Consider the following 16,728-nt stretch of genomic DNA (forward strand, 5'->3'; position numbering starts at 1 on the left):
TTGAGACGTTCCGTGTAACGGTCGATGGCACTGAAGGGGACCGGAGCCGGGATCCCGTCGGGCGCGACAGCTATTATTTATCCCTAAGTACGAGAGCTAATTACTGTAGTTTTGGCCCCTGCTTTTTGAACTTCAGCTATGTTTAAAACAAAAAGACTTGTTTCGGTACCATATTTAAGTAAGTTACAAGATTTTTTGGTTGCCAAGCACTGGCCTTACGACCTGTGATTCACAGCCTTAAGTAACGAACACCGTATTTGAGACTTTTCGAACCATGGCTTCACTACCATTGCCTCGGCAAAACTGTTTTAAACAACCACAAATCCCGTTCACAACGACACCGCAGAACGTCTTCCCCATGCATCGGGAACCATCGTAATTTTAGCCAATTGGAGCCGCCTTGGTAGCCAATGCGAATGCATAATAAACAGGTACTGTACTTTGAAGTACTTCGTAATACTGTTTATAATACAGTGTTACATGTATTGTCCGCTACAACAGCTACAACAATAACAACATAGTTACTCGAATGCTACAAATGAGCAAAATTAATTGTAAAAGGCAAAAGTTTTTCTAATGTCCTTACTCTGTACAATCTGTGACTGGATGGTCATCGAACTTTACTCAAATTTAAGTTTTGTGCGTTATACTTAAAATTTTCGTGCGCGGCTCTTTGAATGAACTCGTGTTATTGCCATTCCACGTTCGCTTAAGTACGATCGTGAAGGAAATTTGTAAGCGAGTGACTCATTATTGAATAGATCCGTCTTTCTTTTTAAATCTTGACTTCTTGTAGCTAACACCCGACAAAATGGCAAATTTGGTTGGAATTTACAAAATCCTTTACAGATTCACAATGAATGTGTTGGTGGTGGTTCCAACCGAAGATGTGGTTGTGCCGGCGCTGTCGAAGCAATCATTTTTTTTGGAAGGAGCCAAGTCTTTGGTCGGAGCGACTGGTGCGAAATGAGATTTCCAGAATTCTTTGAATCTCGGCAATCTTGCATCCGCCATAAATCGTCAATAACAAGAAGGAAAGACGGACGAGCAAAGTCAATCGTTATTTGTGTGCTAAGATGGCCCCGGAACCGTAAAGTCGAGATTGCTTGACGAATTTCCGAACGTATTGCAGCAGTAAATCTTTTGCAATGAGACACAAGGAGATCCAGCGATGAAGCTGCTTTAGCGGAAGGCCTACACATTTAAGATCACTTTTGAGAATAGAACAACCGACAATTATGGCTTCTCCGATCCCCGCAAGATGATTGGGGCACGAATGCTGTACCAACTGCAGAATTCTGTTGATTGGACAACATTTAACGGGGACGTGTGTTTCCTGGAGAGGTATTGACGCAATTGTCGACAATCACTGGAACCTAAGGCTGGAGGTCCTGACGACCTATTCATCATGTATTGCACGAGTGAATTGGCAGCAGATCTACCTATGCTGCCAAATTCCGCGCTCGCCGATGCCACCTCCTGGGAAGCATACTACGGCCCATTTGCTGCTCGTGTTTTCTTCGTCAAGTCAGCTCCTTTACCGTGCATCAATACGAGCTCCCTGGTCCAGCCGGAATTCGTGGAGGGCGTGGGCCCACGCAACAGTACCCGAGTAGCAAAGAAACGTCCATTTTCGAGCTTGGAAGATGCTCTTGTGGACAAAAGTTCCTGTTAAGGCTCTCAAGCGATTTAATTTCAACGCAAATCCGCGTTAGCGGATTTTTTACCACGAAAAGTGGGCGATACTTCCTTTTATCTTGAATGTTGTGGTTGATAAAGAGAAACTACTATATCTCCTCTTTCTTCGTCCTACGCACGAATCGATCGCTGTTACGGTGTTGTTGATTCGCCGACTACACTGTTATTGTAGCAGATGGAATTCAGATGGCCACCTGGCGTCCAAGCTTAAGAAACCTCAGTTTGTGAGATAGTTGTCGTGCGTCTTGGCGGTGGTTCCGAATACAGGTGGATGGCCACACTTGGTAAGAGGAACCTGGATGATAATTGTTACGCCAAGATCCAATCGTTTTTCATACATCGACGCAAGAGATGTGTACATGTATCTCTGATGAAGCTTTTTCTTAATGTCAAAGGTCGATGCAAGTGTCACTGAAGTGAATGACGAAGCAAGCCGCCAGTTGGAGTTATTTCAACTGTAGTTGAATACTCGGCTGGCTGAACGCTCGATGCTGCTTCAACAACACTTCGTCGAACACGAAGTTCACGGCGTTTTCGCCACAAAATCCACGATTCTAGTACCTGTATTACCCGTACGTAGCGTAGCGCCAAGCCTTATGTTGCGTGATTTTCACGTTAGCATATGCGGCTCATTGTTTATGCCTGGAAATAAAGCCACACCATCAACTTGTCGCGCACGGCTTGCAAAACTCACTGTGGTGGTTGCGGTGGCTGTTGACCGGCGCCTTGTACGTGATTCCAAGGCAGCAGCGTCTGCAGGAACAGCAGTAACGGGTTGGCGTCTGCCGGCAAGTTGCCCGCTTCGAACTCCTCCTGGGCCCGTGCAAGTGCAGCAAGCGCCTCGGCATCCAACGGCTGGCCATTCTGAAGCTGCGGGGGCTGCAACATCGGGTGGTCTGCAGGCAGCGTCGTGATCTCGTCCGAGTAGTCTGCAACGCAGCAGTTAGTACACTATCGTAGTATCGCGTTCCACAGTGGATCTCCATACCTGCAGTGACAGCACGAATGTATTTGTGCAAACACGTGGGTAGTTCCAGCACCTGCGCGTTTGCAGACACCAATGCCGGAGAGGCAAGAGCATGTTGCGCACTACGTAGAAGGAACGACTGCGCGTCATTCACCTTCCATACCGAGTGGTTCCTGGTCACGTAGATGTCCAACAAATGTTGGAGCACACCATCAACACTACGAGCATTCGCGAACACGCGACTCGACAAGATTGGTTGCCACGAGGCTGACCATTGCAAGAATTAAAGTCATAAAACAATAATACAATAGTAATACGGACATTCAACGTACAAGACGATGGATTGGCGGCGATTTTCTCCAGAAGCGGCTTGAGGATCGTCGGGAACTTGAGCAATGCAATAGCTAAGTTCTCCTTGGCCTCGGTCTCGTTTCCTATGAAAAAACTAAATAAAAACAATTAGCTCTTAGGTATTATCAAGCATCTTGTGTATAGTTCACTTACTAAGCGAGTGCTAGCGAGAACTGAAGATTCGGCAGAGCGACGATGCTGTCCGCTGACCCCATCGAGTTCTTCCAGTTCGATTTCTGCTTCGACTCCGCTTCATCGCTCGCAAATCGATCCACTGCTGGAGTCTTGGAGTCGAACAAGTCGATTAAAAACTGACACTGACGAGACGTCAACGCGTAGTAGTCGACCGCCAACAGCACGTTCATCGGGTCGCCTTGAGGGTCCAGACTGAGCAACAGCTTCGCCGTTTCGAAGGCGCTACGCATGCATCCACGACGTCCAACCTGCTTCATCAGTAAGAAGAGAGCTCGGAAGAAGCCTGCGTTGTGCTCCGTTTTAATGTCCATACGGCAATTTCCCTTCGAGACGTCGAACTGGTCAGCCCACGCCAGCTCCAACACGTACATGCACCGCTTGATACAGTCCGTAGCGTGGTCCATCTGACCGTGGTGTTGGAACACTTCACTCATTGTGAGCAACGCATCGATGTGGTACGGATTACGCTGCAAGAAGTGGGCGATGAGATTCGGGTCGTGCGTCCATTGAAGAAGCTCAAATTCTTCTTGCAACTAGCAAATGGAAACAGCAACAAATATTACGTTAGAAGGGCACTCGAATACGACTCAAAAGTGCTGGTTTCAAACCTTTTTGTAAGCGATCGACCACGTGATTTCGTAATAATTGCACAAACTGTTCCAGCCAGTGCCTTTAGGTTTGTTAGATCGTGTCCAGCGGATGCCACCGCCAACGAACGTCGGAGGACGTGGCCATTCGTCCATGGGGGACACCATCATCACCTTCTTCGTGCTCACTCGGGCTGCACTGCTACAATGATTTGGATCGTATTATTACTTGACTTAAAGACTCATTTCTGATGCCGTACCGAGGGTCTCCACGCTTCCGGCTGGTGCTTGGGCCACCTTCTTTCACCTGCATACAGATAATGACAATTATTTGGGTTAAACACAATTAAAAATTATCACGTTGACCGACTCACGCCGAAAATGCGCTTCATCTCCTTATCAGCGTTCGCGAACTTGAGTTGCACACCGAAAAGCGACTGCTCCTGTTCATTGCGAATGGACGTAGCTTCGTCCACGCTTAAGTTGCCCGATTCGGCCGCCAATGCGTCAAGAATGTCGTCCACTGACTGTGTCTCGCCCTCATCGTCATTGCCTGCTCCTTTCTTCTTGTTCTTGTTTTTCCTGCAGCACCAAACGCAATTTTACGTCAGTTCAATTGGCAGACACCACAAAACGCAATGTCTCCCTCACTTCTTGCTCTTGAGAGGCTCCGGGGCCACCACCGGCTCTTCTACTTGTTCTTCATCTTCTTGTTCTTCTTCGCTTTCGTCGCCGTCGCTCTCGCTGTCGTCTGAGTCCGCTAGAAACGCAAAACCCACGTTGGCTGGACGTTTCTCCTCCAGTTCTTCTTCCTCCGACTCTGCGTCCTCGTCGCCGTTGGCATGGGCCTCGGCCTCGCGCTCTTTTGCCAGACGCTTAGCTTGGCGGGCAGACCTGGTAGTGATGGCACCGACAGGAGTTAGAGGTGAAGCGTAGCCATGGCCGATGGTCCAACTCACATTGTTCAAGCCACTATTGGAAATGCTTTATTTCATTATGAGCAAAATCCATTATTTAGATGTATTTTAATTTTACAAACAAAATTAATTAAGCTTAGTGTAAAATTCAAAAATATGTTTAGGAAAGTAGTTGAAATTATTGTGGATGTTATGTCACTTTTGGATTTTATCTATGGCGCAATTGCGGTCGCTAACAGGCAATCCATCCGAGCGTACTGCACGCAGCCAAGCAATGCCTCAGGAAGCTCTTCCTCGGTCTGACCTTCAATCACAAAGCCCATGTCCACTGTAAAGTTGGTTGACTGTGAGCGGCACAGCGAAGTGATGTGTTTCGCGATCGTGTCGGACGAGATGTCAACGTGCACTTCGAGATAGTTCGGCGACTTGTAGTACGTCGTCTTGATTGCTTTGCCGATGATGCAGGGTGTAGTTCCAACACTCTTCCGAATGACCCACGGACCATCTACAATGGTCGGAATCAGCTTGAAACGTGAGCTCCGGAAGGCGTCGTCACTGTTCAGAAATCGTTCCCAAAGCTTCTCAGCCTCCGTCGGGTCTTCCGAGCCAGAGCTCTTAGTTCTTGCAAAATACTGCACTGTGGCCACTAGAGGGCTACCCGGGATGATAAGTGTCACTACGAATAACTGGGGCACGTCATTGCCGAATTTGGCGATCGCTTTACTCGCAAAGCTCTTCTTGGAGCTACACACATGCATCAGCTCATCGTGTGTGCCCTTGAATGACTCGAACCACACCAGTTCAAACACTGCGCCGGACAAAAGATTATCAGGAAACGAAGTAGTACAGACAATGCCAACAATGCATACGTACGAGGAGGGGCGCCAATTTCCTTGATTTTGTTTTGAAGATAGGTCTTGGATCGCAGCTTAAATTGCATCCAGTCCGGCTGCGACCACAACTTCCGAAGTTTCGGATCCTGAGTTGTGCAATTTTCAGCCTGAGACTTCCATGACTTGACTGGGTAGGGAGTGGGCTTCAAGTTGCCGGGAGCTACGAATTCTATTGACAGTCAAAGTCAGTAGTACAGTAGTAGATAAAAGGCACGCAAGCTTACCCTTCATTGGCGTCTTGTGAAGGTGCGACAAAGGCGTGGGTTTCGAGAATGGACTTGAGTGCGACACAAAATGAAAACCTACGTCCTCACTAATTATACCTTGCTTCTGTTTTAGAAATTCTGAAAATATTTCCTTCCAGTATTTTTACTTCACGCCAGAAATGACTGCAACGTGAAAAAATGGGTTTCTGCGAAGGCTTCCGTAAGTGCTCCTAACAATCTGAAAAAATGAGCGACAACTGGTTCTTTACAATACTGTACTTAAGAATTCCTCATGAGTAAGACCTGCAATTGCTTGCTATTAGTCTTCGATCGCGCTTGAAATGGACAAGTCGAGGTGGTTATACTGAATGCAACCCAGCAGCGCCTCCGGTAGCTCAGCTTCATCCCGCCCTTCGATGACGTACCCTACATCAACTGTCAGTCGAGTTGAGTGGGATCGGCAGAGTGCCGTCACGTGCTTGGCGATTCGATCGGAGCAGATATCGACCACCACTTCAAGATACGCTGGCGTCTGGTAGAACGACGTCTCCAATGCTTTAGCGATGATGAGCGGCTTGGCTCCAACACTCTTCCTGACCAGCCACGGTCCATCATGAACAGTAGGCACGAGTTTCAGACGCTCCTTGCGGAAGTTGTCGTCGCTCTGGAGGAACCGCTGCCACAACGCATTGGCCTCGGACTGTGGGGCGTCAACGGTTCGTGCAAAGTACTGCACACCGGCGACAACGGGAGTACCCGGCACGATTAGAGTGACGACGAACAGAGGCGGCACGTCGTTGCCATACTTGGCTAGTGCCCTACTGGCAAAGCTCTTTTTGGACTTGCTCACATGGTGGAGCTCCTCAGGGGTGCCACTGAATACCTCAAACCATAGCAGCTCGAATACTACATGTACATTGAGGAACTCAATAAGAGCATCAAGCTCGTTCTACGTTATAAATCAAGAACGTACGAGGTGGAGCAGAGGTCTCCTTCATCTTGCTGTGCAAGTAGGTCTTGGAGCGCAGTTGGAAGCCTGCCCACGTCGGCTCGGACCACATTTTACGTAGTCGCGGGTCCTGCTCCGTGCAGATTTCAGACTTGCACTTCCATGACTTGGTCGCATCGGAGCATTTCTCAGGCTCTTGCGGCTGCAACGGCTTGAGCTCTGCTGAATAGGCCAGTCAGCAAGACCCGGCACGAAATCTTTAAAGAATTTGCTTACCAGTCATGCTGTCGGGCGAGAGGAATTCCAAGTGAGCAGAAGTGAGCAGTCGACTCGAGAATAGCCACTCAGTCCTACTACATTATGCTGGGTACTGGTAACGTTGATAAGTCTTGAAGGTCGTCTTGAAGCCGTTGACATGTGAAGGTCTTCAACCCATGTACATGTACCGGTCTCACCACACCGGGTGTGGTACACACGCACATGACGGCAACGTCTGCAACGTAACAGCCGCGCGCATTCTCAAAATCGTCCGGCTTGGCAACGGATCTACCGCTGAGCTAGCAAGCAACATGGGACCCCGAGTGGAACCTCCAAACAGCGGGCGCTCGCCCACAGCGAGCAAGAGGCGCATGAAGAAGTTCCGTGACGTTGTGTCCCCGTTGGACCCGGCGGATGCGCGCTCCGGTGTGCACAGCTCCGAGTTCCGCGGCTTGTACAACCTGGCGATGCTGTCTGGGGTGCTCTACGTGTTCACGACGCTCTTCACGAACCTGCTAATGACGAACGAACCCATCGACTCGAAGCTTCTGCTGTCGGTGTTTTACTCGACGCATTTACTCGAGGTATTGGCTACATTCGTGTGTCAAGCTCTGTATGCCTACACGGCCCTGATCCCAGTGTACATGGCGGGCACGGACAAGCCGAACCGCCTGCTCATCAACATCGTGCACCACACGCTTCAAAGTCTGCTCTTCTTCTTCACAATCGTCTTCATCGTCTGGCGCGACTGGAACCTCATCCACGCCGTGTCAGCGTTCATTGAAGGTCTCGTACTATTGATGAAGATGCACTCCTACATCCGCACCAAGCTGGAGATCTCACGCACTGAGAACAAACCGCCCATTCCTGACATCAAGGACTTTACTATGTATTTACTGATCCCGTCGCTGGTGTACGAACCTAACTTCCCACGTACCTGTCGGATTCGCTGGGCTTACCTTGCTGAGAAGACTTTCTCGGTTATCATGGGGATTTCGATGCTATACATCATCGTCACGACCCATGTGATGCCTCGCCTGGAGGATTCCGGGACTGTGAACCCTGTGCTATCGGTCGTGAGTCTTCTGCTCCCTTTCCTGGGATGCTACTTGCTCACATGGTTCATCATCTTTGAGTGCATCTGCAATGGCTTCGCTGAAGTGACTTACTCAGCCGACCGGGACTTTTATGGTGACTGGTGGAACAGCACAACGTTCGACGAGTTTGCGCGCAAGTGGAACAAACCGGTGCATGAGTTTCTACTACGACATGTATACTTGGAGACGTTGGACTCGTACAAGATCTCGAAGACTTACGCCACTATGTTCACCTTCTTCATGTCTGCTGCACTCCACGAATGCGTCTTCATCCTCATGTTCCGCACAGTCAGAATGTACTTCTTTACTCTTCAGATGGTCCAGTTGGTTACCATCGTGTACGGACGTGGCTTGCGTGGCTCGCGGATGGGAAATATCACCTTCTGGCTCGGTATGATCCTCGGACTCCCACTTCAAGCTGTCATTTACAGTCGCGAATATCACGGTGGTGAGCCCATCTTTATGGTCATCATGATGCCAGCAATGATCTTCGGGTTCGGTGGAGTTCTCGTTGCTTCACTGATGCATCTAAGTCGTTTGAGGAAGAAACAAGCCTAAAAACTACTGCAAGACTGGTGCACCACCAAGAGAAAAGTAGAACAATAGGTAGTACCAACAAAAACGATAGCTTTAATGCAATTGGCTGTAGTATTCCTACGTGTAGCGGAGTTGGATGTCGCCAAGCGAAGTCTCGTACAGCTCGCAGTTGTGTAGTTTACGGTTCATCGCCAGCATGCGCTTGAAAAATGAAGAGTGGCCCACTACAGCGATGTGCTGCTCCGGTCTCTCCGCCAGTTTAGCTACAAAGGCCCCGATCCTTGCATCCAGTTCGTCCTTTGCTTCTCGTAGTGGTAGCACTTCGTCCGGTGTTTTAGGCGTCACAATGTTGGCAGGAGGTGCATTGCCTGGACCCGTCCGTGGGAATTTTTCCATTTCTAACCACCAGAAAGGGTCTAGTTGTGAAAAATCAATATCTGCTTGAGGGAGGAACTGCTGCGCCAGCTCGGCTGGTACGCGGCCGATATCACAAGCAGTGTCCAGCATCTCTCGACACGAGGACTCCACTGTAAATAGCAACTGCGTTAGTACTGCACTAAGGAGTAGAAAAAAAACTAGCTGTGGCAGTTTTCCACCTATGATGGGGATCTTCGTGTCGGGGAACGCGCCGATGGTCGTTTCAATTGCTCGAGTCAATGGACTCGTGATGATCTACACCTTAAGCATTAGCATGGTATTAATTTGTATTCCGTCTTTGTGTCGGTACCAATTGAATTTTATCCTCGAGGTGTTCGGCCTCTATCGATTCGTGGAGTTTGGCCGCCTGCTTCTTGCCCTTGGCGCTCAGTGGGGCGTCCACGATCATGGGATCGCGTACCCACATCCACGAGAAGTTCCAAAGACTGCGTGTGCGCCACTCGTTAAATGTGGACTCCCCGTGGCGGATGCAGTAGAGCGTCTTAGTGGTGGCGTCGCCCATGCTACAGACACGAATTTGGGCTTTTAAGTTGCATGCAAATAGTCAGAGATTGTGCAACTTAAATATATTATTGAAGTTGTAGAATAGAAGTTTAGCTACGCGAGGCATTCTGTGAGCTCTGGGGGAGAATAGGATCGGAACTTGGTAAGCTGTAGCAAATGCGGAGACTAAGAGAGAACAGCTTACCTCTGATGGTAGATCGAATACAATAAGTTTACCTTCAGAAGTCCCACATATCATAGCTCTTCGGTCTGGCCAGCACTGAAGACACTTTACGCAGCCATCCACCCTACAGAAGCAGCACAGTAATTAATGAATAGATAATCATAGTGAATATATCACAAGTGCTACCTACTTGGCCCAAAACACGATTTTGCCGTACGCGTCGAACGCGTTTTCATCTTCAAACGCCGTGTAGTCCCAAACGAGCAGTGTTCCATCGGCTGCTGCACTGAGTACAAGTCCAAGAAAAGGCATTACGTCCAAGCACACGATGGGAGATCCCGAACCAGACGACGAGGACGAAGATGGTGGCCGCAGCACACCAAGCTCGTAGGTTTCTGGCAGATTGAACGTATTCCACATGCGAAGAAGAGTATCATCGGAGCCCGAGAATAGGAAACAACCGTGCAGAGTTAAGCTGCATACTGCGTCACTATGGGCCCTAAATGAACACACAACAGCCTTCTTTGCAAAGCTCCAGATCTGTAATGGTAGTGAAGCACAGTGAATACATGAGTTGGTGTCTTTCCACAACCGATGCTGGTACGTACTACAATCTGGCCTGTTAAATAGCCAACCACGACAAACTCTTGTCCTTCTTGAGCTAGAAAGCTACCCTTGCAAAAGAGAATTGAGGTAACCTCTCCTTGTTTCTCCGACCAAAGTATTGGCTGAAAGGGTACAGCTCGTGCAAAGCCATCATGATTGACTTCCCACATCGAAACACACCCGGCGGCACTTCCCGCGAGCAAAACCTCCTGATCTCGAACAATGCCCGCTGCAAATTCCAGCCATTCCGTCAGCATATTTTTTTTACTTGTGAATGCTACTCTTACCTGCTAGACATGTGACCGAGCTATTTTCTTCCAGTGCTAACGTTGACATTTCGCCAGCGTATATGCTCCACACTTTGACAAACCCACCTTCGTGTCCTGTGAATATCTTATGGAACTGCTTTGATGCGATCATGCAGGTAATTTCCGAGTCTCTCTCTTCGAATTTAAACGTCTCCTTCATTTCGTAGGAATCCCAACAGCGAATTGATCCATCCAATGAAGCACTAAAAAACTGACAGGTTTTTCCTGATTCGACAGCAGCAATTTTATCACACTGTGTCGCTGGGTCGTCTTCATTGCTAACAAAAGATTCGACATCATTCTCGACCACCACAATCCCGACAATTGCATCCGAGTGGCCGCTACAGTTTACATAACCAACGTTGCGGTTGCAGAGCCACTGCTTCACGCCATTTGCCAGTCCGGTAAGTAAAAATTCGCCGGCTAAAGTCCCCGACAGGGAGTACATTCCCACAATCGCCAACGGCGTCATTGATACTATTTGCCTTTTACCAATCAACTTGTCTTCAAATATAGTCCACAAGTGAACACAACCTGCCACATCTCCGAGAAGTAAAACTTGATCTTGTTCGTCCCAAGAGCACGAGAGAAACCTCGCGCCGCTGGCACTGCGGATTGTGGCCGAAAGCGCTCCAGATATCGCGTCGATGACCTGAGCCTTCTCGTCGTATCCCAGGGATACAACGAAGCAATTGTCAGCGACCAGCTCCAGTCTCGAGATCCCAAGCGAATGGAAGTGCGAAAACTTTCGCTTCAAGCCGAACTGGAACCTGGTATCGGTTTGGTCGCTTTGATATTTGTCGTCCACCAAATCTAGAATGGTTTCTGATACTATCGCGTGGTTATTGCTGGAAGAATGCGAGTACACAGAAATCCCTCCAGCTGAATCTCCAACAAAAAGTGTGCCAGAGCGAATACAAAGCGCGGAGGGCCAGCTACTTCCTGGTTGTGAGATTGACTGAGCTGGCAGAAACCATGGGTACAGCAACAATGCACGGCCTTCTGCGGGATACCACGTTTTCACGGTTCGATCCAAGCTACAGCTGACGAGGCCATGGTTCTGCTGTGCTAGGATTTGCACACAAACGACACTACCGCAATGTTCGGTGAGAGTTTGCACGCAGGTATGGCTACTTTTTGTGGGTAATGGAGTCCCGTTACCACTCCACGGATCCCAAATCTTGATAGATCGATCAGCTGAACCCGAGAAGAGCAGACCTCCGGGTCCCAAATCTGATGCAAAGTCAAGCGTGAGTACTGCTCCTGTGTGTCCACGCATTGTGTTTGCCTTTGGATAATGCATCAGTAAGTACATGTCTAGAATTATCGATAAGGTCAAAATACGTTAGCGTACACATGGAGTTGTTAAACTTTGTGACTGCAAGATAGGCCAATGCATAATGGCACCATCATGCTGTAAGCGGACAGCAAGCAATAAGATGTGGATCAATGGCAAACAATATCTTGCTCACTAACTCTGCCTCCAAAAATTCCCTTGTTGGGATGAATATGGTAGCTTTCGAAGGCGAGGGCTTTATCAGAAATCTGGAGAAGAACAGGATTAAACCGACGAAACAACAATGTAGAATTTCGATGCTTACTGGTGGCAAATGCTCAGCGAGAACCACTCTATCGATTCGGTTGCTAGTGTACAGTGACTGTACATCTTGTCGGGACTCAGACGCCCTCGGAGTGTGGCCAGCTCCTCTTGAAGCGCTGTTGATAGAGCAGCTATCTTCGTATGCATAGACTTCCCACGCCGTGAACTCAATCATCTCTTAAAGCTAAGCCAAGTAATTACAAGTTGGCGTCTCTTCAAAGGAGGTGTCGCTTTATTTGCCGATGCAAAAGTCGGCGAACAGTACGTCCAGTACATCTTCAACGTCGATCCGTCCCAAGATGCGGCCAATCGCCATAACAGCTTGACGAAGGTCCTCAGCTGCAATCTCGCTCTGATACGGGTCAGCTAGAAATCGATCTAAGCACGAGAGACACTCGACGAGATTCTGTCGGTGACGCTCTCGTGTAATCAGCGCAGAGTCCCCAGCTGACACCTCCAGCCTGACAGTCAAACGTTAATACCAACTTTAAAAGTACATCCCTGACATTTATGCGTACTTGTCCTTCACCGCATTTGCAAGTTTGTCGACAAAGACGTCGATGTTATTCCCCTCTACACAGGAAACAACAAGAAGCTGGTCTCGCTGCTTCGAGTCAAAGGTCTCCAGTACGGCAGCAATCTCAGACTCAACTACTTGATCGCTCTTGTTCAGCACAGCTACAGCACCATCCTGCAGATATGTCTGGTATTCGCCACTGTGAAGTAGTCCAGCATTCTGTACAAGGACCAGGATAAGACATTTACAAGTGACAAGATATGTGGCTCTAATAGCGTACCTGTATGTCCATCATGACCACACAAATATCTGCGTCACTAGCACATTGTTGGGCTCTTAAGACGCCTTCTTTCTCGACAATATCCTCCGTTTCGCGAAGTCCAGCGGTGTCGCTAACAATGACAGGATATCCGGCGATGTTCAAGGGCACTTGCACCACATCTCGCGTGGTTCCAGCAATGGACGATACAATCGCCGCAGGTCGTCGTGCTAGAATATTTAACAAGCTGCTCTTACCAGCATTGGGTGGGCCCAGGATAGCTACTGGGAGGTTCATGTGTAGATTCAGTCTTGCGGGGTGAGAACACGCCCAATTGGCGGCAGGATTTCTCCTCTTCTGCCGTCTGACACTCCGCCTCGGAATGAAATCTGCCAACACTCGAACCCTGTATGGACAATAATAAATGAGCATTGGCAAGCATTTACACACTTTACGTGTCGCCCATACCGATTCACTGCAGATTCATAGGCAGCATCTGTGACATCGTCTTCGTCGTCTCCAAAATCGATCATGGCTTCCGTGTAGGCCAGACACTTGACAAGACTGTCACGCCAGCTTTCGTAAATCTCGCCAATGTCACCTGAAAGCTGACGAAGAGCTGGACTGCGCTGTGCTTCCGTCTCAGCACTTAATAAATCCGCCAGCCCTTCCACCTGCACCAAATCGATCTTGTTGTTGTCAAACGCTCGTTCTGTGAACTCGCCCGATTCAGCCGCACGGCAATGCTACAGCACCCAAACGTTAGCCCTCCAAGTAGTGTCAAACACACTCGAATTAGCCGAATATTCACCGGCACGTGACTCAGCGCTTCCAAGACACCCGAGACCACGGCTACGCTTCCATGGGTATGCAGCTCTACTATGTCTTCACCCGTAAAACTACCACCACCCAATCAACAATTCAAGCCTAAATCAGTCTCTCATATACAGCCATAATCTATTAGTTTTTGTCACCTGTTCGGGTGTGGGAACCGCAGGACCAACGCGTCATCCAGATGCTCCTTAGTCTTGGGGTGGTAAAGCTTCCTCAACGCTGCGCTATAATTCACTCAGGTGTCAGAATGAAAACACTCGTCCATACTAAAACTGCTGCTAGCCAATTGCACGCACACTCGCGGCCGCGGTAGTGTCGTAGACTTGCTCAATTGCTGCAGACACGAGTCCGCATGGTCTCCGGAAATTCGGATGACAGCTACGCCAGCCTTCCCTGACGCAGAAGACAGCGCGTAGATGGTGTCGAGTTCATATACACCGATGCCATTTTGGCCAAGTTTTGTAGAAGCCGATATGCTTGCGAATTGCCGGGCACGAGCAGCTGGAGCGCGGTCCCGCAGTGCGCTCAGGCTGCGCAGCATTATTGTTGAAATGTTGACAGCCTATCGTGTGGGATACAAAAATAGGAAGTACAGAATGGGGCGTCAATAAGGAACGCCTGATATATACTGATTATTGGCGGTATTTTCGGATGGGAGGGCATAAAATGTAAAATATGTGATTATGTACTTATTTTAGTTAATAATGTCACCAATCTGGGTTCTATCCACGTACAAACCTGCGTGCCTCCAGCACGCCTTGATCGTGTCGGCGTCTAAGGCATTCCAGGCATCATTGCACCACATGACAGCGTCTGATGTTTCAATCGTAAAAGGATCTTCTTCACAGCACAGTTTCCACACTGCTTCCTCCCCCAAATCGTTTAGCACGCGCCGCTTCACCCACGCAATAACGCCCTGATCCATCGGTTGAATGGCTGCCGTCGTGTTAGGTGGCAGGAACAGAAGCTCAACGTTGTCTGGGTCAGTCTCTGGAGCAATATGAACGGGTGCATTGTCAAGTAGAAGAAGAATCTTCCTTCCGGCGTGCCCCATCCGTCGGTCCAGCTCTTTCAGCCAGTCTTGAAAGACAGGCACCGTCATCCACCCTTTGCTGGTCCCTCGGTATTCCGCATCTGCAGGCTTCTTGGGTAACCACCGAGGCCGCTGGGCTTTCCCAAGAAAGAGAAGCGGGAGCTTGTCCGTACCCGAGCTGTTAGTAGCCACCACAATTGTCATGCGATCCTTTCTCTTTTTCCGCGATGGAGCTGCTTTTAGGCATATGCTAGCGCCTGGCGTCGCCTTGAAAAAAAATGCAGCTTCGTCCATGTTGTACGCTCAGCCGTTATTTTTGTTACCATTTCGCAAAACTAAGTAATTAATTTCACGGACCTCTTGAGGTCCAACCAAGCTGTAAATTTTCAGAGCCAATTCATTTAGCTAAGCGCAGTCTGAACAGCTCACTTTTAAAAAGGCACACTCAACTCAAACTCCAACTCCTCTCCTTCCCCAACGCCATGTCTGACAATTTTTCTTGGCGCGGCCCCGAGCTTCAGCCTACCTTCACCCCCACGGCAGAGTTGCTCTCTTCCCTTTTAAGCCGTGCCTCCGATGGAGGAGGTGAGCCGACCGGTTTATTTGCGTGTAAAGCCTGCGGCAAGTGCCGCAAGCATAGGGTACATCAATTTGGTGTCAAATGTCCGGACCAAGCATCCTAACTTCGAAAGCGATATGCGCGACACTATCGTCGCAGCAAGCGAAACACTGCTGCCGTGAGTAAGTCAGAAAGCGACGAACCGCTTCGCATGGGTGCGGTGGGTGGTGACAGGCAACCTACCGCTCTCTGTAAGTCCAAGGAAACCCGTCAATACGTAATTTTGTTACTATTTTTGTGTCGTAATCAACGACTAATATATGTACCTGATGTTTAGGTACGCCAATTTGAACCCAATTTCGGTGACCACTTGATGGAGTCTCTAACGAAGGCTGTGGAGACAAAAATCGGCGAAGTGCCAGCCAAATTTGGCCTAATCAGCGACGGCTGAACGCACGGTACGGAGCACTGCTTGGCTGTCTACGACTGCTACGAGACGGCTGACGGCCGTCCTGAGTACCCACTTCTGTCACTAGCCCCAATGATGGATGAGCCAGATGACCATCTCAATGCTGACGGCCATATGACGGCAATCTCGCGCTCTCTCCCGTTCTTCGGTAAGTCTATCGATGTCGGCCAGTTTTTGGCCGGCGACAATTGCGCAGTCAGCAAGCGACTCGCAAACTTGCTTCGCGTCCCGCTCGTTGGTCGTGCCAGTCACCGCCTAAATCTTGCCATGCGTGAGTATTTGAAGCCCTACGACATCATTCTCGAGGAAGTGCAGCGGCTAATGCGCAAGTTGCGGACGGTGAAGCAAGCGGCTCAACAAATGTATTTTTTATATACTACTCCTGTTTTTACTACTTTATTGTAATTATCGGAATCCCGAATATAATTATAGGACCAAAACGCCATTGTCGCATGTGCTGCGCCAAGACACACGCTGGTCATCCATCTTCTCCATGATCGAGCGTTATGTCCGCTTGCCAGTGCTTATATCGGCGGATGAAGAGGACATTGGCGACTTTCTACCTACCCGAGCTACGCGTCGCAAGCTGACTACGCTCCTCGCGAGCCTTCGCGACGTCGAGTCGGTCTCCAAGCGCCTACAAGCGGATGGACTGACACTGCTGGATGCACGTGATCTGTTTGATGCCCTAATCGAGATTCGACCAGGTTCGCAAAGGTACTTGGGCAAGGCTTGCTTGCTGTTATTATAAGGTAGAAGCGTTAGGCGAATTAATATAACTTT

General features: G+C 49.1%; 4 protein-coding genes across 4 annotated transcripts; 1 reads left to right on the forward strand and 3 right to left on the reverse strand.

The window, feature by feature from the left end:
- Positions 1 to 1,915: 1,915 nt before the first annotated feature.
- Positions 1,916 to 7,061, reverse strand: PITG_12277 (uncharacterized protein; the record flags this gene model as incomplete). Its single annotated transcript, XM_002900835.1, has 16 exons — positions 1,916 to 2,109; positions 2,269 to 2,291; positions 2,393 to 2,627; positions 2,687 to 2,932; positions 2,998 to 3,110; positions 3,170 to 3,744; positions 3,820 to 4,000; positions 4,059 to 4,105; positions 4,173 to 4,380; positions 4,450 to 4,692; positions 4,974 to 5,459; positions 5,585 to 5,768; positions 5,833 to 5,921; positions 6,240 to 6,720; positions 6,788 to 6,985; positions 7,040 to 7,061. 16 exons carry the CDS (start codon positions 7,044 to 7,046, stop codon positions 1,916 to 1,918), a joined length of 3,510 nt encoding a protein of 1,169 aa, XP_002900881.1.
- Positions 7,062 to 7,296: 235 nt separating this feature from the next.
- PITG_12278 (sterol O-acyltransferase, putative) lies at positions 7,297 to 8,676 on the forward strand (the record flags this gene model as incomplete). The annotated part of the gene is made up of 1 exon (XM_002900836.1): positions 7,297 to 8,676. The coding sequence occupies one exon, from the start codon at positions 7,333 to 7,335 to the stop codon at positions 8,674 to 8,676; it is 1,344 nt and encodes a 447-aa protein (XP_002900882.1).
- A 96-nt stretch (positions 8,677 to 8,772) lies between these two features.
- Positions 8,773 to 9,595, reverse strand: PITG_12279 (phosphoglycerate mutase family protein; the record flags this gene model as incomplete). Its single annotated transcript, XM_002900837.1, has 3 exons — positions 8,773 to 9,182; positions 9,252 to 9,327; positions 9,383 to 9,595. 3 exons carry the CDS (start codon positions 9,593 to 9,595, stop codon positions 8,773 to 8,775), a joined length of 699 nt encoding a protein of 232 aa, XP_002900883.1.
- Positions 9,596 to 9,946: 351 nt separating this feature from the next.
- On the reverse strand, positions 9,947 to 12,449 carry PITG_12280 (uncharacterized protein; the record flags this gene model as incomplete). Its single annotated transcript, XM_002900838.1, has 9 exons — positions 9,947 to 10,300; positions 10,369 to 10,595; positions 10,654 to 10,885; positions 10,985 to 11,462; positions 11,541 to 11,962; positions 12,029 to 12,088; positions 12,151 to 12,219; positions 12,276 to 12,332; positions 12,426 to 12,449. The coding sequence occupies 9 exons, from the start codon at positions 12,447 to 12,449 to the stop codon at positions 9,947 to 9,949; spliced, it is 1,923 nt and encodes a 640-aa protein (XP_002900884.1).
- Positions 12,450 to 16,728: the final 4,279 nt, after the last annotated feature.

Source organism: Phytophthora infestans, genomic scaffold (assembly GCF_000142945.1).
Source record: "Phytophthora infestans T30-4 supercont1.24 genomic scaffold, whole genome shotgun sequence".
Classification (NCBI taxonomy): Eukaryota; Oomycota; class Peronosporomycetes; order Peronosporales; family Peronosporaceae; genus Phytophthora; species Phytophthora infestans.